The sequence below is a fragment of the Sceloporus occidentalis genome, unplaced genomic scaffold (genome assembly GCF_023333645.1).
Source record: "Sceloporus occidentalis isolate IW3139 unplaced genomic scaffold, rSceOcc1.0.p SCAF_4, whole genome shotgun sequence".
Lineage (NCBI taxonomy): Eukaryota > Metazoa > Chordata > Lepidosauria > Squamata > Phrynosomatidae > Sceloporus > Sceloporus occidentalis.
In genome coordinates, this window is record NW_028316984.1 from 97868112 (window position 1) to 97890550 (window position 22439).

Genomic DNA, 22439 nt, shown 5'->3' on the forward strand with positions numbered 1-22439 from the left:
GTTGGCTATGGTTTTTCCAACACTCTACATTTTTTCTCGAGATTTTTAACTCCAAAGAGGTTTTCCAGTCACTGAACATCTGACACACAATACCAGAATAAGCTGTTTGCTATACTTATTTACAAATATGGCATATCAAATGAAATCTCAATGGGATTCCTAGGGGTAGCTTCCCTCATTCCTGTTCATGTACATATGCACATATGAGTGAATGGGTGCATATACACATCCTGTTTTTTTTTAAAAAAAGTATCATGTACTGTATCAGAGAAAATGCCAGGGCAAAATGTTTCATGTTTCACAACTTTAATAGAATATTCTAACTATTCTGTACAAATTGAAAACACCGTATTAAGTTACAAATGTATAAGGTAAGGCTGGAGCACTCTCTACAAGCCTGGTAACAGCATTCATACAGTTGCTAATGAACTGTTGCCAGAAACTGGCATAATTGTGTTAAGAAATGTGAAATGTAATTCTGAACAGATCTTTTCAAAGATTTTGGCGCTTTAAAAACCATGGAAATGTGGTACAGAGTGATTTGAGTATTGCAAATCAAGTATCGGAACTACACATTTACTTAGGATTTAATTTATATGTTCCCAATAAAGTTATTCTCATGGGCTCAGCTCAGACAATTCTCTAAACTATTCAAACCATTCCATCTTTCCATGCTTTTGAGTGCAGTGTATCATCATTTTCTTACTTGCAGTCATGTCTAAGTTAGCAAACCACTGATCTCCAAACCAGAATGTGCCGTTTAACTATCATAGAAAACTATTTTTCCCTAAACAGAAAGCTGAGAAGTCAAGCTGCACACACAAGGGGAGAAGGAGTGCATGAACCCGCAGCTCTCCACTTTTCCAAATCTAGATCTGGAGGATCATCTGAACAAGGCCTAGTAATGTAGGCTAAGTTAGATCAGTGATATATATTAGTGCCATAACCCATTTTCATCAAATTATGAAGCCCATTTCTTACCCAGTTTGTTGTTTTGGAGTGTTTGACAAGCAATCATTCTGTAAGTAGAGTATGAGTTTTCCATGTACAAGTACCCATATTTTATAAACAGGAAAAATATTTTTCAAGTATATTTAAAACTATTAAAAGCACTAGTTCATCAAAGTACTTACAAACATGAATAAATAAGGTGAACAACTAAGATCTCTCAACCACCACCACATCCTTTCAAGAAGGTAAAGGAAATGTTACTTCAAATTCAGATTACCTTTACAGGAGATGACAATGTTTAATGCTGCTCTGTAGCACTATTCTGATTAGAAGGTTGCTGGAAACATATTTTAAAGGGGGAAAAGAGCTAGAAGAAATCATATTGCTTTGTTTTTGCTGTTATGTATTTTAATTAATTAATTTAATATATTTTTATGTGAACTATCTCACAGTATTTAGACAAAAATTACTTTGTACTGAGGGCAAGTTTTTCAGAAGGGATATTTTAAAATTTTAATTGGAAAGCCTATTGAGGCAATTGAACTACAGTGTACCAAAGGCTGTAGAGTGTGCTTTAATTAAACCTCATATTTCTCAAATGCATTAAGTTGCCACTGTACAAGTTAAGCAAAAATAAGAAAAAAGTTAGTGAAAATCATGCATTTGAAAACAATTTAGTTTTAAGCATTGTTAATAAGATTGTGCTGCAGCAATAGAATATCCTGAACTGCAGGCCAGGTATCCAAATGTTTGTTACAGGTTGTTCGAATATCACTCTGAAGTGGTATTTCCTTATTGTTGTTTGCATTCAGCAGGCTGGCTGGCATCTTTCTGTTGAAAAGAGAAAAGAAAAAGAAAAAAGGAAGTTTGCACAAGACTTATCCAAGTGGATTCCAAATTTAATTCTACTTATATAAGCAAAATTACCATTAGCAAGTGATCCAACATAAGCAAATTGTTCCAATTATACTAAGATGTTTCTGATCTATTTACTGTTTATCAAGCTAGTTCATATTTAGCATAAAGGCTAAAACTAACAGTCAATGATCCCTGTTTGTATATTTTAATCATTGTAGAAGCTCCTTAAACATGACAAAACCTGTGCTGGATTACATAAAAGCTCTATGGAGTCCAGCACCCTACTTCCACACAGGCCAATTACGATCTCTATAGAAAGTCCTCTCTTGCAAAGGAAGTGCATGACAAAACCAGCTGACACAAAGGGCATACATAAAATCTACTTTTCCAATGTATTTTCCAGAAAAACGTATTTTCACTGACTACAACTATTAACTGACTTGATATGAAGAGGTACAGTAAGTTATTTTATGGTTTTATCCTACTGTGATTTCAAGAAATGTGAGAGTACTCTGTGGTGTCATTCAGTACTGGCCAAGTACAGACGCAATTACATTCAGAGATAACCTTGATCACTCTCCTTCAGACCATTCTGTATTTCTGTTACATCAATTCATTCCAGCAGTTTCCAATATATTCAAGCACTAACCAATTCAAAAGATGGAGATTTAGCAGGATTAAGAAGAGCACTGTTCTGTTTTAGGATATCAGCTTCAAATCAAAGTTCCCAATCTTTAGTCTAGAAAAATTACCAAGGGATACTTCTAGAGTAGGCAGTGTAAACATATGGTTCTAAAGATGGTACTAAACAGCAACTCTCACAATCCCTCGCTAATGGCTATGCTGGCAAGGGATACCAGGAGCTGAATATCAGTCCAATAATATCAGAAGTACCACAAGTTTCCCATTCTTGAACTATAACTTTAACCAAAAAAAATACAGATTAGATGGTGGCATGTGTCTTCCCAGTTTAAAGCAGATACACAATGACCTCATTTAAGAACAAGGAAAAGGGAGAATTATAGAAGACAAAAACCTGTGAAAAGGGACTGTATGTCCAACACACTGCAAAAAATGTGGAAGGATTCAACCACCAGACTACTTGTAAAGACTCCTCATCTACATTTGGAAGAAATAATGTTGAAGATAGAACAGCCCCAATCCCTCCTAAAATTATACAGTGGGCCCTCTTCCTTACGTGGGGATCCGTTCCAGATCCTTCCGCATTAGGGGAAATCCGCGCATGCTGGAGCCCCATTAGAAGTAATGGGGCTTATGGGCACACACCCCATTACTTCTTCTGGGGCACGTGAGAGGCTTTTCCGGTGCAGCTTTCAGCATATGCTGAAAGCCACGTATGCAGTGATGTGTAAAACGCGGGTGCACTGTACTTGCATCACTTTTATGATCCACATTTATCAGACAGCTCTCTCTAATTTTTATTCCAGGCATTTAGCAAAAGAGTACAACATTCAATATGTATCTCAGCATAATGAATATTTACTGTAAGGACAAAAATTCTGAAAAATCATTAGCTGATTTAAGAGATTAAATTTGAAAACCATTGTAGAAAATGTAATAATCCATCACCACACATACACACATCAAAGCAGAAGCACATGTAAAATCATTAATTCTCAAATCATCACAAAGTAAGATTAATAAAACCAAACTGATAATAAAAGCAAAGTAGTTTTTTTTAGTATGCTCAAGTCCACATCTAATGAGCTAATTTTTAATATTCCTCCAAAATATGATTAGATATATCAGAATCAGGTCTAGGATAATTAATTCAATGGAAAAGACTTCACTGGATCAAACATGTTATCACAATAGTCTTCTATCTCTCTTTCATGGCCTACTCTTCTACCTCATTCAAACTGTTTTTTCAGCAATTTCGCTCAAGCTTCTACAACAGTTTTAAAATATATGTCTTTACAACGCGTCTCCCCCAATCAGCAAAATAAACAGAATAAGAGTAACAGAATGAGATAGCAATGTTCTACAATAATTCATTCAGAGCATTTTCATTAACAGAGATGCTCCAAATTAGCTGGCAAATTAAAAATAATTCTAGGAAGCATTTTACAAGAATTGTCAATTGCAACCACACTGTCCCTATGTTGAAAACAATGGCAGCACTCTGGCTTTCAAGAGGTTTGATAGCAAAAAAAGCCCAGGCTGCTTGTACTCTATAGCTAAATAGCATAATGGGTTTTACTACCACACAGCCACCGTTGTTATTATCAGTGCAATCAGGAGAGGAGTAATGCTTCCTTACTACTACAGTGCCTCTCATCCTGCAAAAGCTGGTCCAGACAGCTGAGAAACCAGCTGTAGACAGTTTTGGATGGTACCTAGGACTGCAGGGGCAAGGGGGTGAGGAGTGCAGTTCCTACTTTAAGTTAATGTCCCACACTGCAATATTGTTCCAAATGTGGCAGTGCTTGCATTTGCTCCCATCTACATATTTACATTATTTGTACTGTATGTATTATATTGCATTGATCATAGAATAAGGCTACATATCCACAATGCAACCATTTTAACGTGCTTAATTCCACATAATGAAAAATGAAAAGCAATTACATATTACTGGACATCCATGAGACACATGAAGCAACAACTTCCAAAGGTGAAAGATTTCCCAAAAAACAAGGCTGAGTCTTTGAGCAGCACTGTGACCACTGTGAAGTTGAAGGCTTTCATGGCCGGTATCCATAGTTTTTTGTGGGTTTTTTAGATTATGTGGCCATGTTCTAGAAGAGTTTCTTCCTGACGTTTCGCCAGCATCTGTGGCTGGCATCTTCAGAGAATGCTTGTGTGGAAAGGACTTGGGTATATAAGGCAAGCATTCTCTGAAGATGCCAGCCACAGATGCTGGCGAAACGTCAGGAAGAAACTCTTCTAGAACATGGCCACAGAGCCCCAAAAAACCCACAAAAAACTACTGTGACCACTGTTAGATGACATGGTAGGACATTGTAGGATATGTCTTAGCCTTCAGCCACATAAAAATGGCTAGAACAGTTTAGGATGCTAGCTTGGTAAACAATATTCTTAAAAATCCAATGCTTTTTTAATATTACAACACAACACATGTGTGTCTGAAACTGCCTCCTGATTACACATGAAAAGGTGAGAGGGGCTGGAAATGAAACATTGGTACTACCCGTTTTAAGTCATTCTTAGATGGTAGAATGAGCAATTCCCCATGTGCCAGCTGGATAGGAAGGATTTTAAATTATTTTCCTTTATGTCCATTTACTCTCCTCCCTTGTTTGTTAGTTTTATTCTATAGCCTTGTCTAAACAACATAACCTAACAACCTAAGCATAGGAATCAAATTTTGTTTATGTACTTATCCTGATTAAATCTTCACTAATACTGATCTACAGATAATGTAGCTAATTCAGAAACTCTTGTTGCTAAAGTACTTTGACACTGAAAACATCACTTTAAGAGTCAACAATAATAAAAAAGCTTCTTTGAGAGGTTCAAACAGTTCCTTTGTTAATGTGTTAAGTACTAGTTTCCAATCCCATGAGGGAAATCTATGCACTGTTGGTGATGCTGATAAAGTCGCCCCTTTCAAAACCCTCTTAACATGAGGATTAGCTGACAAGTTGACAGCCTTCTGGAAGGAAAATTGTGGACAATGCAGCAACTTGCCTTTTCAAAATATTCCTTTGACTATCCCATTTTGAAGAAAATCAAGATCACCATTTCTCCCTTTCAGATTCATACCATGAGGCATAGACCACTGGGTGGGGGGTGGATTATGCATTTCTACCCTTGCCAATAATTCAGAAAATGTTTCCAAGTCATATCATATATTTTTTCAGTAGAGTCTCTTCTCAACAACAAAATAGTATCAACCAGGTTCTCTGTATTGCCCTTCTGATTCAAGAAGTTCCTTTCAATATCCAAGCAGTTAATTACACTCGGCCTTCCTTATAGGCCTTCCGTGGCTTTGAGCTTACGCGAAAGGTAGCCCTGGCAGAAACAATGGGGCGCGTATTCACACCACACACCCTGTGTACTGCCGCGAGCAAGTGCCCCCATTATTTTCTATGGGGCTTGAGCATACGCTCTTTTCCCCATGCAGGGGGGGTGTCTGGAATTGATCCCCCATGTATGGGAAGGGTAGATAGTACAACCAACTTGGGTTTTGATATTGGCCCCGATGTAGTAAGTCTGGTTTTTGTGGCAGCCTCCACGTTTCCCTGACTGTTGCAAGAGTCGGAAACCAAATTCACTTGGGCCAATATGGAGCTACCAACAGAACCTCTGCCTTTTCCAATCTTATTTTTGTTAACATTTTCTGAATTATTGGCAAGGGTAGAAATGCATAATCCACCCCCCACCCAGTGCATTGCCAGTGCATCGTGCTGCTCTGCTCCTTTGTCTCCATCTATTGAATAATTAACTCCTTGACGTTTAGTTATTTCCAGAGGTGAATAAATCTACCTGGAGTGGCCCATAACTGCTGAAATATCTTTGTTCAAGGCCCATTCCCCATGATGAATAATATGCCTTCTCTTACAATCCACCTGTACATTTAAGAAACATTTTAGATACATTGCCTTTACTGATTTTTTTCACCCACTGGAATATCTTGTTTGATTCTTAGATCAAGGACACTGACTATACACGCCCTTGATTGCCAACGTAAGCTTTCAGTTAAATCGTCCATACAGACCTGCACGAGTTTTCTCCTTATGCTGTGAGCAAAACCTAATAGCGCCAATCGTACTGCCTTCAGTTCCAGTTAACAAATATTATATTTCAAGTCCAGACAAAGACTATAACTTAACAGTCGCATTTCATGAACCAGAACCAATGGTTACTTTAGCTTCTTAATGGTTTCTTCCAGCTTCTCTTTGTTTGCTCCAGATAATCCCCCCACCACCACTATTGAGAGAGGCTGGCTTGCGTAGTGACTGTAACCTCTGAATGAATTACAAACAATGATTTCTTGTCCACGTATCTGTTTTGCAATCCTTGGACCTTTGCCGGACACATTGTATCTGCTTTCTTCATCTTCAACAACTGATTCAGCTCCTTCTTTATTTTATCTTCCTTGCTTGTGATTAAAAACAGACATCCCTTCCATAGAAATCTATCACTGCTCTTAAATGAGTCAATAGATGTGGTTGGCTCTGACTTTTCTTGAAGTTTATTACAAAACTATGTCTCTCTAATATTTGCACTGTTTATTCTGACTATTTTGACTATTTCCTTGTTCCCTGTCTTCACCAAGATGTCATCCAAATGTGCATGTTCCTTTCTCAGATGTGCAATTCACGGATACCAATATCCAGTTGAAGACTGTAAGAGCTGAGGAAAAACCAAAGGGAAGGGTGCTGAATGAAAAATGGCACTCTCTGAATTGAAAATGAAGATATTTCCTGCAACCTGGGACTAGAGCTACATGCAAATATACCTCCTTTAAATTGATTGAGTTGTTCATGTGCATATTTTCCTTGATGGTCTGTAATGATTCCATTTTGAACCTTTGATGTTTTTTGAAAGTGATTAAGAATTTTAAATCTAATACAGGATGTTAAGTTCCATTGCTCTTCAATTTCAATTCTGTGTTGTAATACAACAAAATGTGGAAAAGCCAAAGAGGGGAGTAACAGTTCTGCAAGGCATTGCATATCTCATGCAAAATGCTTTTCCAAAAATCTGAACAAGAACAATTCCTTATGGTCTAGCAATATTTATGTGGAATAAAGAATCTAAGGATGCTTCTGCTAAATAAAACATATAAACCTTTAAGACTGGGATGGGATTCCTGTAATACAGATGCAAATGTGCCCGGCTTGGCCCTTGCATATCACTGGAAAGAGAGAGAGAGAGAGAGAGAGCACTGCCATTTGGGGAAGTTTTCATGAGCAGCAATTTTACTTGAAAATAAGGCACAGCAACCACACTCTGTACCTTACTTTTGGGCCCAACAGTAGCTTTTTGCAAAACTAAAAAGGGAGCTCTGGCCACTTTCAGTTTTGTTTTTGGGGGCACTGGCATGAACCACAGCTACTACAACAGGTAAAAAGCAATCACTGGACCTCTACTTCAAAGTCCCACAGGATCTTCATTGTTTCTTCTAAAACAAACTAATAAGGCTATTTCTGGAAAACATTTGAAAAAGGAGACAGCTTGAAGTCACACCATTGATAGCTGTAATAGAGCTGACAGTGAAGGCCAGTTTAATTACAGGTTCACTGAAAACACATGCTATCAGTCCCAGTTTTCACCAGTAAAGAAGGTACCTGGAAGTAACTAGGACTATGTCAGCTCCAGGAACATTAACAACCTATGTGTTTTCATTAGCAGACACTGTAGTCACACTAATTTTCAAGGCAGAACTTTGTAGACAGGTGAGACTCATTGCTGAGTACAGTTCAAGTTTTCTCAGAGCAAATAAAAAAGGTAGCTAAGTCTTTACTGTCATTATAGTAACTACCACAGATCTAGAGCTGTAATTTATAACCTAGTCAAATCACTCCTTTATGAGGCAGATTTACACAAATCACTGCCCCATCCTGAACTCACTTGATATTAGGTTTGGCGACTTCCCACCATGTATTCACTAAGCTAGAAGTCAGTCTTTGACAATACAAAGCAAGCACTACTCTTCAATAAGAGGTTCCAAGATAATATATGATTCATCACAGGAACCAGTGACCACTTAAAAAACATAATATGCCAGCACTGGTCAAGCTGTTGCTTAGAAGCTACGTGTCTCTCTGACAATTTGTTATTCTTGATGCTGCCAACATCTTCCCAAGCAATGGGCAGTCCCTGTCTGCTTCAGCCATTTGGGCTGCAGACAATGGTGACAGCAAAGGAGAAGAATCCAATGTGCAAAAGAAGACAGCATGCAATAACTAAGCAGGAATGGACAGGATGCAAGTTGGGCAAGAGAGACTGCTGAAAGGAGAACAGACAGAAAGCTAACCATAAGGCACCAAAAAAGAGAAAAAAGAAAAATGTGTCAGGTAGCTCTTGGAGGCAGCTGAAAAGATATAAACAACGTGGAGAGAAAGAATATATGAGGCTCAGCCAAAAAGGCAAGTCACAATTCTAAAATTGAAAGAAACAAGGCAACAGTTACCAAGACTATGCAGTTATGCTAAATGCTGTCATCCCCACTTTCTCCTCACTTTCCCTTAAATTATTAAGAAGGAAATTGGAATAAATTTGATCCTTCCAAGGCAGAAACTATTTGACAATGCTTGTTTGTTAAAATTCAAGAAGAATCTAGCCTAGTAAATTTGTGCAAGTAGTGAGTTGGACATCACATTGGCCTACAAGTGCACCAATTCTAATCATACTAGAGCTTGCTATGGTTTTTAAACCTAAATCTAATTCTATTTTTGATACATGGAAATGTACAGAGAAAGCATGATATAGGAAATTCAATTATGAGGGGAAAATATGCCCAATGGAAGATTTCTGCATTCACTGTAAGAGGAAGTAAACTGTTGTGCTTTATATGAAACAAAGACGTTATTTCAAAGAAAGAAAGCTGAAACACTATGGGGGAAAATATCACATTTTTATCTGTCTATACTACTGTATCAGGAATAAAACAAATCAACCATACTGAAATCATAATGAAGCACTCAAATACTATTTTTGAGCACTCATAAGCGAAGCTGACACAATTAAATAAATCAGTACCTATTGTGCCTATAAAGTTGCATGTTTGCTATGTTTTGAAAGTAATTATAACAAGCCCAACATGGTCTGAAAACTTAGCCACTCCACTCCTTCAGCATACAAATATGGATTTCTCTATAAAAATATTTACACACTCAAGATAAACATCCTATGCATTTTGTTTATTGCTGTTGGGTAGCATCATGTTATCTATAAATAAGATATAAAGTCTGTTCTCGCTTTACATGGTGGATCCATGCCAGACCACCACCACCACCCCCCCCACGTAAAGCAAAAAGCGTGTATGCTCAAGCCCCATTGGATAGAATGAGGCTTGGACTTGCTGCGCGGCCATGTGCGTGTGCCACAGGCGCCATTGCTTTTAATGGCGGGCGGCTTCAGCGTATGCTGAAAGCCACCTACAATGAGCCTGCATATGGTGCAGGCTCATGTATAAGCAACAAATAGAAATAGATAAATCCTAATATCTACAAAGAAATCTGTATTTTTCAGTACTTCAAGAAAAGACAATGTTGCTACATTAAGTTCTCACAATAAAAACAAAGAATTGGGCAATTTCAGAAAAGATCTAGCAGTGATAGGTTATCTAATATATTACAGCAGTATTTATTTAACCTCTCTATCCTAGATACAAAGAGAAATCAGTTCAACTGTCCTTCTATCACTCCACTGAGTCACAGATTTGATTTCTTATCCAGAAGGCACTTGAACTTAGAATCAAACATGGTCAGGCCTGCTCAGTACTTGGATGGGTGATCAGCAAAAAATACCACGTGCTACAGGCTTTATTTTAGAAGAAGGCAATGGCAAATCCCCTCTAAATATTCCTTGCCTCAAAACACCATGACATTCATGGGGTTGTCATAAGTCAACAAGTTATCTGAAGGCACATGCATGCGCAAACACAAACACACACACACACACACACACACACACACACACACGAACACATGTACAATTAAGCAGCCTATGTAAGTGGACTGTAATCCAGCTACCTCATATTACAATTGTGATAGCAAATGGCTAAATGAACAGTCAGCTGTTTATAGAGCTTTGAAAATTTTCATTACCCTAAATTCAATCTTCTGCAGTAAGTAACTACTGTTTCATGAAATAAACTCTCCAAGATTTTCTGAAATTCTTGTTAAACTATGTAAGTGCTAGTTACTGAGATGCTATAGACCTATATATTGACAAAAAGGTGAAGACACACTTTCAAGACACAAATAAACTATGTGAAAGCAAAATGAACAGATGAGATGGCAAATCGGATTTTAAGAGAAGAGCCTGAAGAGATCATAACTTAAGGGTCTCAGAGCAATGGTTCATATGTTCAAGAATAGATCACAATATTTCCAAAAAAGACCCAGTAAATGCACATAGTTTAATGTGGCTCAAGAAGAATGCCACTGTCTCTAATGAACTCTAATAGGATCAGCAATCTCACCTGCTACATGGAACAAACAGCAGGCCTTGATCAAGTAGGAGAGATGTATGAATATGTACTTGACCAAGAATGTGCCTATTTAACACTAATACAGTACACAAAAGAATAGGGGAAGAGACCAGGAAAATTAAGAATTTAATTTCAAGTAAATAGGACTAAGTGGAACACACAGAATTTGGAAAAATGTTTGTCCTGGAACATGTCACAATGCACACAGAACTGAAAGGAACAAGTTTATGCATTAACATCTGCACGAAGTCTCACACACACAGTCAATACAATCACAACAGAAATATCCCTATGTTAAAAGTACACAGCTACAGCAAAGGTAGTAGAATGTACACAAGGAAGAAAGAGGTGTTCCTATAAATACTGGCACTCCTCATGATTTTAAAGTATAAATGTTCTATACATTTTTCTCCAGAACAAGATCTCTAAAGGGTATCCAGATTAGGTACCACATTTTTCTATATACTAAGAAGAAACCAGACAGGCATTTAAATGAACCACACTGCATGGGCTACAAAAACGGGAAGTCTGGAAGTTATGTATTAATGGAATTAAACCTTACCTATAAATGAATGAATGATAAACAGACTTAAATTACACCTAAATGGGGAAAAATTGAAAGGAACTGTCAGCATGAAAGAAATGTGAAATGGACAAAAAAAATTAGACAGCAATAATTACTGTTCCAGAAGATACAAGAAATGATTTGTCAGATACAACTACTCTCCAAAATAACTTATGAAGTCATTTTCAAATCGGCCCTGCTCTTCTTCCCACACACAAGATCTTTGACACAGCCACTGCCGCATTTCATTCAACTCAATAACTATGACTCTGTCACTGCAATAACCTTGCAGTGGTCACAAAATACACCATCTCCATAAAGAAACTGTATAAAATATTGTGCAGTGTGTGCTCATTATCTCATGCAAGCGTGAGTGTTATGTGTCGTCATTGATGCAAGTCCCATTTCTGCATGTCACTATTTTGGGGATATTACCTGCTCTTTTGATTTTATTATAGTCCCCTCATTAAATGCATGCTCTACATGTCCAATCATGATTGTAACAAAAGGCCTTTTGATAACTAGTCACGTCACAAGAGGGAGTCTTGGTCATGCAGAAATTTTAATGTCAGCCTATCTGAGGAAAGGGATAGCAGGAGAAAAATAGAAAAATATCTAATATATCTAACGCTACTCACACATGACGTTTCCCTACATGGCCAAAACAATCACTTAAGGGAAAAACCATATGCAAATGTCATGTGAAAAATCACACTACATATAATTTGCTGCAATTATGTGTCTGGAAATTACAATGCAATTTGTTAACAAGATTTTTTTTCTTATATATCTTTGAGAAATGCAATTCATAAAGCAGTCTTTAGAATCTTCAGAAACAAGGATCTCAGCAATAAAAACTCAGCAATAAAAACACTAATGAAAAACTAATGCACTTATAATAGATATATGCAGAGCCACATACTTATTTTGCAACAAGACTCCGAAGTTATGCGTGCACTTTGTAAAAAAAGTAAATATACATTTGTGTGAAGACAGCCAGTGTGTTAGTTACATCTGTGCCTTAATGAAGAAATATTCATGGATACTGTTAAAAATGAAATAGATGATCAGTAACTTGGTTACTTGAAACAATTAACAAATGTTTCCATCCACGTACAAACTATATTCTACAAAAATAAAATGGGCCTTATGGTAAAGTTAGTATGCGAAAAATTGCATGTGCACTTCTAAAACTGAAGCTAACCTTAGGTTCACTTTCTGCATCTTCCTCCTCCTCTCCTTCTTCTTCACCTTCCAATTCCTAGGTTAAAAAAATAAGATAAGAATACTTTTCAGAAGCACAGTAAAAAGGAACATTGATACAGACCTGAAAGTTCCCTCTTGGTGACATACTTGGGTATCCAGCTACGGGGCACCCAGTTATTAACTATTTCTTTCTGATGTTCAGCAGGCAGGAGCCCCTTGAACAATTTTCATCTATTCCTTTTTTCCTTATAGGCATGCTCTCAAGTTTCATTTTGTTGTCTCAGGTGTAGTAGGAAGAAACACAAAGACATGGAGAAAGAAGGGAAATTGGGAATTCTAGGCAGTATAAATATTAATACAAAGGAACAGTTACCAAAAATGGTCCATTCTCCCCTTGGCATAGGAAGGATCCAAGTGTAGAATATGTAAAGGTATGTAGTATGTCGGCAGAGGTAGGTGGTAACCCAGAAATGACAAAACAAGTGTTGAAGCAACCTCCAACCAAAGGCTGACAATGCAGACTTGTCTATTTTGTGATGCCTTGTGAAGGTGGTTGTGGAGATCCATAAGGTCACCCAGAAAATGAGTTATGGATCTGTTGGTGTATGGCAGGGGTAGGTAACCTTTCTGAGCCGGGGGCCGGGTTGCTGTCCCTCAGACAACTGGGGGGCCAGAGGCAAAAAATAAATAATTAAATATTTTTTTAAAAAAAAAAATTAAATAAATAAACAAACCGGGACAAATGTAGGACAAAATTTTCAAATGGAGGACGCTTTTTTTAAAAGGGGGGGGAGGACACGCGAAAAAATTTGTGGATTTTTAAAAAATGTTAATATAAATCAGTGCTTCTCAATTATTTTCTGTCATGCCCCCCCAGGAAGAAGAAAACATTTCGCGCCCCCCACGCGACTGTAAATAGTATCATTTGTCTATAAAATTGTTATAAGTACACCTCTGCATAACAGCCTCGTGCCCCCCTTTACGGAGCCTTGCGCCCCCCCTGGGGGGCCCGCCCCACTATTTGAGAAAGGCTGATATAAATGCATGTTTCTGAGGCTTCTATAGAGAATTGCCCCCTCATGCGAGAGGCCAAAGGCCCCGGCGGCAATCGGTGGCAAGACCGGGCTGGGGCCGGTCCCAAGGCCTCGCCAGGCCGAATCTGGCCTACGGGCCGTAGGTTGCCTACCCCTGGTGTATGGTGTAGGTAATGTGGCGGAATGCCCTAGCATAATAAGCCACAGTGTAGGTTACTTTAATAAACTAAGATATAAAAATCAGCTTTCTAATTACAATTAGACCATTCCAGATCAGTACAGGTGCAGGTGACAGGATGGGTCTTGATGAAAAAACCAAGAGCTTCTTCCAAAGGGCTCTGCTGCTGACTAATTTCCTCCTTTGACAGAAAGGTCAGAAAACTTATGGGCAACAGATGACCTTGCAACAGGGTGTCCATGCTATACTTATGGCTCTGTTTTAGAGCAAGATTTGCTCTGGAGCTAGTTCAAGTAAGAACAGAATGAGAAAAGAACCAAGAAACATGTCTGCCCTGCTTATGAAAGTGTTCCCTTTTTTTCTCTTTGAGAAGCTGCCCAGAAATGTCAGTAATAGTATCATCCTATATTTTTTTGCTCAAAGAGTTTCCAAGGTGGGAGGCAAGTGTAGACAAGAGAAAGAAAGTGAGTTTGGTGTGTGGGCAAGCAGAAGCAACCCTTCCCTTATCTGAGACTGAAACTGAGAATCTCCTGAATGTGAAAGTAGCTCAGAATGAGCCATATAGTTCTTTTGTGCTCTCTGGTGGTGATAAACGTTACTGCTATTAAAACTGATTCAGAAAATGATGCCAATTTTTGCAGGGACCTGGAGATTTGGAATAGTTCCCCAAATTGTTACTGGGTAGCCCAAATCACTAACAATTGCTGATTCTCTGCAGTAGTAACAGTAAAAGTAAATGGACATTTTATTAGAGGATGAGTTTCCCTTATCCAAAATGCTTGTGACCAGAAGTGTTTTGGATTTCCCCCCTAGTTTTGGAATACCTGCATACTAGTTTGCAGATAAGACTCAAGTCTAAATAAAAAAAATCCTTTATGTTTCATGTATGTCATATGCACAAATGCTGAAGATAATTTTATACATAATAATTTTCAATGATTTCATGTATGACACCAAGTTTGTGTACATTGAAGCACCAGAAAACAACAATGCCACTATCTCAGCCACCCATTTAAAAAGTTTTGGCTTTTGGAGTATTTTGGAATTCCAGATAAAGGAGATTCAATCTGTATTTGTAATGGGATTGATGGTTTTCTGTATCTTTTCTAGCATATAAGGAAGAGAATTACTTCCAACTGCTTCCTAATTTGCATTCATTTTATCAGGATTGTTAGTTCACTTTTCCTTATGAGAGAGACATGAAAAGGGGAGAAACTGGTAAGGAAAAGCAGCACGAGAATTTTAAACAATGCAATTAAGGAAAAAAAGGGACACAGACAAGAGCGAAGAAGAAAAACACAGGTTTAGATTATAATTATGAGACCAAACTAAACAAAATAGAGGAAAGACAAGCTTCTGCTCTGAATGTAGATTGAAATGAATGAGCCAAGAAAATGGAGCTGGGGAAGAGTCTACAGACACAGATGGTCAATTAAGTTGCAGAAGTTGTTGGCTTCTGAGGAAAACAATGAGGGAACCCACAAATGCCCTGAAATCAAGCAAACCTACTTTTAAAGATTTTGGAAGTTTACAAAAAATGAGACTTGTCTTCCAAACTTCTAGTTTAGGTCTACTTATGCATTTCATATTCATTAATTTTTTTCCCACATCAGTTAAAGTGATAATGAGCACTAGCTTCCGGACCCAGTACAAGGTGTTGGTTATCACCTTTAAAGCCCTAAATGGCTTGGGTCCAACCTATCTTCGGGACCGCCTTCTCCCCTACAATCCTCCCCGCGCACTCCGCTCCTCTGGGAGAGGCATACTTCAGCCACAAAAATCTAGGCTTTCGACTACCTCCCAGAGGGCATTTTCCATCGTCGCCCCCAGACTGTGGAATGGCCTGCCGGATGAGATCCGTCTACTTACATCCTTAGACAGCTTTTAAAAGGCTGTTAAGACGGATCTCTTCCGGCAGGCCTTCCTGGAATAGAGAATTCGGCCTTAGAAAAACGTCTGGGAAAGATACAGCTGCTCCCACTGGTTGCTTGTTGGTATGATGTTGTTGACCTTCTGGTCAGTTTTTAACTTGTATGTTTGTTTGTTTGTTGTTGTTTTTTGTTCTGTTTTTTAAATATCACATTGAATTTAATATTTTTTTAAGGAGGGGAGGGTACCAAGGATTTTATATGTTTTGTATTTTTAACTTTGTTAGCCGCCCCGATTGTTCTCAGAGGGGCGGGATACAAATAAATATTATTATTATTATTATTATTATTATTATTATTGCAAGCATTAGAAATTTTGAAAGGGCTCAAAAGCACCACTCCACCAACTCCCCATCCCAGCTGTATTAATCATGTCAACTAAAGCCCAAAACAGGCAGGCATAAAAACCTGGCCTCCACATGGCTTGGGGGCGTTAGATGACATACACCCACAACCTGTGTTAAAGCTGCACTGGGGTTGCTGCCTAAGGCAGCCAAAACCCAGACCTAAAAAGAGTGGATCTTTTCCGCTCCTTTCAGTGATGCATTGCGGATAACGGCAGGGCCGGCATCGGGACTGCAGTGTGTGGTTGCCGCAGTCCTATGGCACTAGGCAGAAGTGGCCTCTGGCTGCTCCTTCCTGCCCATTTGTTCTGCCCCTAAGTTTACAGGACTAATCATTTGGCTATCCCCAGTTTTTATTAAAAGTCAAATTATTTTATTAAAAGCTTCAGCTCCTTTCCAAATACTTGAAAATAATGAGGAAGAGTCATCACACCGACTATACTACTTCATAATTTTTCATGACAATGAAAAAACTGGACAGAGCTCACTTTCCTCCAAAAACACATATAGAACAGCACTTCAGAGCACACATTTTGTATTATGTCCAATCTCTCAGTACGTGGGGGGGGGGGAGGGGGTAAAAATAGAACAAAACTAATTTTGTATTAGCCTACTATGCTGTCAGGGAACCACAACCTTTCATCCATCTTACTTCACAAAGTATGACTTAGTAAACATTTCACATAATGGCTACTCAAACAGAAGCCAGCTAGCTACCAATATGAGTGCAAAGGGCTGTTAGGCAAACCAGCCTGTTCTTAAAATTAGCTCACACCAACAGAGGCAGTCAACAATAATATGTCTACTGTATGCTCTAAAAAAAGTCCCATTGGATTACTGGAAAAGTAAATATTTCTTCGTGTTCACCATGGAAAATGTGTCCAGAAGATAAACAGGATTTTACTCACCTCCTCTTCTCCTTCCTCTCCTTCTTCAAACTAATGAGAAGGGGGAAACTGTTTAGATCCAAGTTTAAACATTAGCAGATAAAACATTTATATGCATTCTAGACATTCTACATTGCACCCCACTTCTTTCACTATGTAACTACTATTATTTAAAGTGTTCCCCTTTTCATATTTACAATGAAGAAAGATCAAATGAAATTCTGCATTTCTACCAGCGTCTTTGTAGAAAAGAGGAAATAGGCTATAGAGTTTAGGATAGTCTATTCCTTTAAAGGTCCTTTCTAAAGATGCAATACAATCTCAGCAGAAAAGTTTTCTTGCCCTGAGCAGTTTCTTAAAGATTTTTGTTGATCATAAAAATAAATCCTGTCAAACAAAGACCATGCATTTCTATTAATCTATGTGTTCCTTAAGATGAGGGAAGTTTCCAAGTTAGTTTATTGATAAATCCGTCCAATTAAAAAGATTGTATGTACAGCGCTGTGTAAATTTACAGCGCTTTATAAATAAAGGTTAATAATAATAATAAATAAAAGTGATTAGCCATCACAATTCTATATAATTAAGGGAAAATACAATCAAATAAACTACAATAACAGTAATAAATTTCAAATAGAATACACTTAACAAACAAGTGATACAAGAATATACAAATGCAAAAATATAAAATCATTATTAATATAGATTAAATTAAAAGCCTCCTGGATCTGGTACCATGTATCTTCATTACCTCTGTATAATTCATATAAATGATTTTGATGCCTAGATCTTAACTTACTTGTAGTCAAGGCAAATTTTACAACCATAGTGGTAATATATGCATTGTTGCCCACCAATAAGATAGAAATTTGCTCAAGGGGAAGTCAACTGGAAAGAGAGTGGGGAATATGATTAAGAAACCTTTGTCTAGAGGCCATATAGAGAGAGCATTGCAAAAGACAGTGGTGAATTCCCTCTACTGACGAGGGAAGAGGAAAGGATAATTAAACCAACAGAAAAAAGGGCACGATAGCTACTGTTGCCTTAAAACAGTGGTTCTCAACCTTCCTAATGCTGCGATCATTTAATACAGTTCCTCATGTTTTGGTGACCCCCAACCATAAAAAATTTTAAGGGTCGTTTAACTCCCAAAGGAGTTGCAACCCACAGGTTGAGAACCGCTGTCTTAAAACATGAACTACAGCACACTGGCTAAGAGACAGAGCTGGAAAATAAAATTAATCAGATAGAAGATATACAAATTAGTAGAGAAACCACTATTTATTTCAGTTTCAGTCCTTCATCATCCATGGGGATAATACCAAAGTATTTTACAGAGGTTTTGTAAGGATTAGAATAATTTTCCATAGTAAATATTTCTTCACAGTTCAACCTCATTCCTAACATCCGTTTAGCATTGCAGCCAACCATCTCTGGTGAAAGTTAATATTTTTAATTCATACAGCTGCCAATCTGAGCATGCCAACACTTCGCTCATTTCAATTCCATTTATGTTGGCTCTTAGCACATACAATAAGTTATAAGGAGAAAGGAACAATCAAACGAATTACCCAGTCAGAACCTAACAATTTTAGTATAATATTATTTTGACCTCAAATATAGGTGAGTTCTTTATAATTAAAGCTTAGCATTACAAGGTTTTTTAAATGCCTCCAAACAAAAAAATCAAGGTGTTCACACACTGAGGCAATTTTAAAGATACGTACGTTATCATCATCTTCTATAGCTTCACCAGTGAAATAGAGTACAGCACGGGGCACTATTCTTTCACGAAAGAAGTGCCCAACTTCAAAGTCTATAGCTAACGTACACTCTGAATCTTCATCCTAGTCAGTTAAGAGAACAACAGTTTGGAAAACATTTGACACGATTGATAAGACATGAAATTAGTTTGTGAATTCAGCTATGGGTTTCTAGCTCTACTGCATGTTTTAAAAGTGAATAACAGAACATCTTCCTGGTCCTCAAACATGAATGTGTCACCAGTATATCAGCAGCATACAACTTCTTTTAAAGCCAACCAAATCTTATTAAGCATTAGACATAAGATGTGAATATCAAATTTATGATATAACAGAATTTGCTGTATTTTCAACAATTACACTTAAATAACTTGTGGCCAATTCTGAAGAACACGTAAAGAGATTAATTTATGCCATAGAACAGGGGAGAAAAACAGGCAATGAGAAATTACTAAGGTTTAAAAAACTTTCACATCACATATTAACATATGGTGCACCCATTAATTTTAGAGCATTTTCTTAGGCAAGTAATACTCAAGAGGTGGTTTTGCCAGTTCTTTCCTTTTGAATATAGTCTACAGCACCTAGTATTTGTTGACAGTCTCTCATCCAAGTACTTAGCTTCCAAGCTGAGCTGAGATCTGGTGCTTTTAGGGTATTTAAATCCTCACTAGTATGAACAGAGGTGGCCAAATACCCAAAGCACATACAAAATAAATACCTAACATCTATCTATTAAAAACTGCACCTTCCTACACTTGTGGTAGGAAAGTAACTAGATGCTTACCATATTTCCTGAAAATTATTTATGTTATCAAATAATGAAACAGATGCACCATTATTAGAGAAGGGGTGTTTCTCCTTGGTTACTTGGACATCAAAGAATCTCCCTGAATGGAACAGCTAAGGTGGCGAACACTGTAGATGAACAAGCCCATAGTTTATTTTGAGAAATCTGTTGTCCCGGTTATTCACCACTCTTTGAAGTATGCTAGCTTTCTGATTAAAGGAATGGCCATGGGCATAAAAATACTGAAGACTTACCAGTGATTCTCCATCTCCTGAAACTACAAAGGAAGAAAGAAAGAACAAAATCAGTCTAAATAAACCATAACTCCCAACTCTGATGTATATTTTAGATGTTCAAATGAGAATAGCAACAGCAATAGCAAGTATTGCCCCCAACAAGCTGGATACTCATTTTAGTGACCTATGGAAGGATGCAAGGTCGAGTGGAACTTGGAGCCTTTGTGATCTAACTCATAATCTTGTGGCTTGCAGGACAGGCATTTAATCACTGTGCCACCAGGGATCCTTAGAGAAGCCAAACAAAGAAAAACCTCGAGCCTTCTGTGCATTTTAGTGCCAACGGAAAACCAAGACTCCATTTTCTAAGTCCTGCCTTTCATCTAGCGCCTTCTATTTGCCTTTCAGATCAACAGCTTAAGACCAAAACTGTCAGTGAGGAAAACTGTACAAATGGCACTTGCAAAACACACCTTTGATAAATGTTTCAATATTGAAGATGAAGTGCTGTGCTCATGTGAAAGGTCCAGGTCTACAGCATCAGGACAGCTAAGCACATTAAGCTTGCATTTATCCCACATAATAGGAAATGGAAAACAACTCATTTAATAATGCTATTTAAAATATCATAAACTTAAAATAACATCACTATCATTGTGAGGTTCAGCTAGTGTTCTGCCAAGAACCGTAATAGAAGTTACTTCCTTCTCCCCTTCAGAAAAGAAGCACTATAGGATTCTCCAATTCTCTGAGGTGGTGTGTGCCAGGCGCTGTGATGTGTAGGGGGGATTGCCTCTTCTCGTAGTTCTGCTGTATTCTGCCATTTCATTATTGGAAGTTCACCACTGAATCCCACAAACACAAGCTCTGAAAATGACAGGGCACCTTACAGCTCAGTTGACGCACAACTACTCAGAAGATCCCATATCCATTTAGAACATGAGATGGGAAAAGTGTAGTTTTCAGACTGTTTTTGGGCTCTTGACCCTACTTCTGAAATTCCCAAAGTCCCCCCAAAAATTTCCTCAAATTGTGATGCAACATGATTTCTGGTCACCATTTGGGCTGGAATACCACAGAAAAGTAAGTATTTTGTGCACTGTTAGGAAGTTGGAACTAACCCCTCATCTCCACATGGTTATCCCTGATTTAGAAGGTGGCCTAATGCCCATAGCACATTTACTAACTATTATTTCAAGCTTATAGCAGATCTTGGAAGCGAGTATTAACACTGAAATAATCTAGAATAGTTTGAGGTTTTTAATTTAAAAACAATTAAACAAATTTAAAAACTCAGGTGAATACTGATTGCCATTAATATCAAACAAAGAACAGTGTGATATTTTAAACGTGCAACACGATAAATGCACAGTGAATGTAATATGGTGACAATGGTATATTTCAGTTTCCTTAATGAAGCAAGACAAAAACCAAGATCCCTTAGTGCTGAATCTTCATTAGACACTCTAATAAGAGTGAACTTGGGTGGCTGAATGCTTAATCAAACACAGTGAAATGGGAATTAAACATTATAGAATGACTTCCACATACCCAGCCTCCAGAGAATGAAAATACTTTTGTAAATGAAGAAAGGCACACATATCTGTGAGCTCTGGCTACCACAAAACATTTACACAGTTCAAATTACAGTAACTCATCCTTTTTTATGGAGAAGAACAGGTTGGACAGCTGTAATTGTAGTTTGAGCGGTCATCTGTGAAATCGTACAAATGGGTTATCTATGCCTGTGCAGTGCATAGTTTTGAACCTTCTAGAGCTATTGCATAAACCTTTTGGCAGTAGCCCCACCCACCCTCTGGACGCCTTACCAATGCAGTTCTCAGCTAAATCATCAGTTCTACAGATACTGTATCAGCAGCATCCAAGGATCAAGAGAGAGGCAGGACATGATGAGAATGGGCAGGGTTGTTTGAGTTCACAGAATTCGGCTGAAGAATTAGTTATAGGTATGCAGCCTGTCCTCCTTCATAGACTTTGTGACTCATACAAATGGGAGACTAGCAAGGTAGTAACCACTGAGTGTCATGCTGGACAGGAAAATAACACTGCTCTCCCAAAGACAAGGTCCCCCCTGGGCCTTGCATCAATCCTGTAATGGGAGATGAAAAAGGCTATGACAGCATAGCCACTCTGCACAAGGACACACCCCTCAAAAAAACAGACAATGTAGCCATGGTTCTCGTGGAATGTTTTCAAACACAGAATGGTAGATTCCCTCCTGGCCAGTTCATAAACTAGGTGGTTTGTGGAAACCATCCACTTTGAGAAATGTTGTATGGAACCCGGCAGTCTGAACCTTTTGGAGTAGCATACAACCTGTCACAGACTTGAAGAAACCTGCAGTCCTATTAGCATAAAAGGCTAGAGCGTGTCTAACATCCAGGCATTGACGAGTCTGTTCCAACTCTGAAGTAGAATTCTGCATTAAAGCAAAAAATACCATGTTTTGATTGTTTTGGAAGAACACCACCTTAGGTAAGAAAATGTTCAGTGTGAGGACGACTCTGTCTCGATGAAAATGTAGATAAGG

At 38.0% G+C, this 22439-nt stretch overlaps 1 protein-coding gene across 3 annotated transcripts in view; it reads right to left on the reverse strand.

The window, feature by feature from the left end:
• Nucleotides 1–286: 286 nt before the first annotated feature.
• Nucleotides 287–22439, reverse strand: part of NAP1L4 (nucleosome assembly protein 1 like 4) — a 49987-nt gene continuing 27834 nt past the window's right edge. For 2 of the 3 annotated variants that reach the window (XM_089521008.1, XM_089521009.1), the window contains exons 11-15: nt 19907–19929; nt 18827–18946; nt 17121–17150; nt 12727–12783; nt 287–1782 (exon numbers count right to left, since the gene is read on the reverse strand). In XM_089521008.1, coding sequence (XP_089377134.1) covers nt 1744–1782; nt 12727–12783; nt 17121–17150; nt 18827–18946; nt 19907–19929 — 269 coding nt within the window. In that variant the 3' untranslated portion in view covers nt 287–1743. Of the gene's footprint in view, nt 1783–11519; nt 11558–12726; nt 12784–17120; nt 17151–18826; nt 18947–19906; nt 19930–22439 lie in introns of all 3 variants that reach the window. The other variant, XM_089521010.1, reaches the window with a different exon arrangement.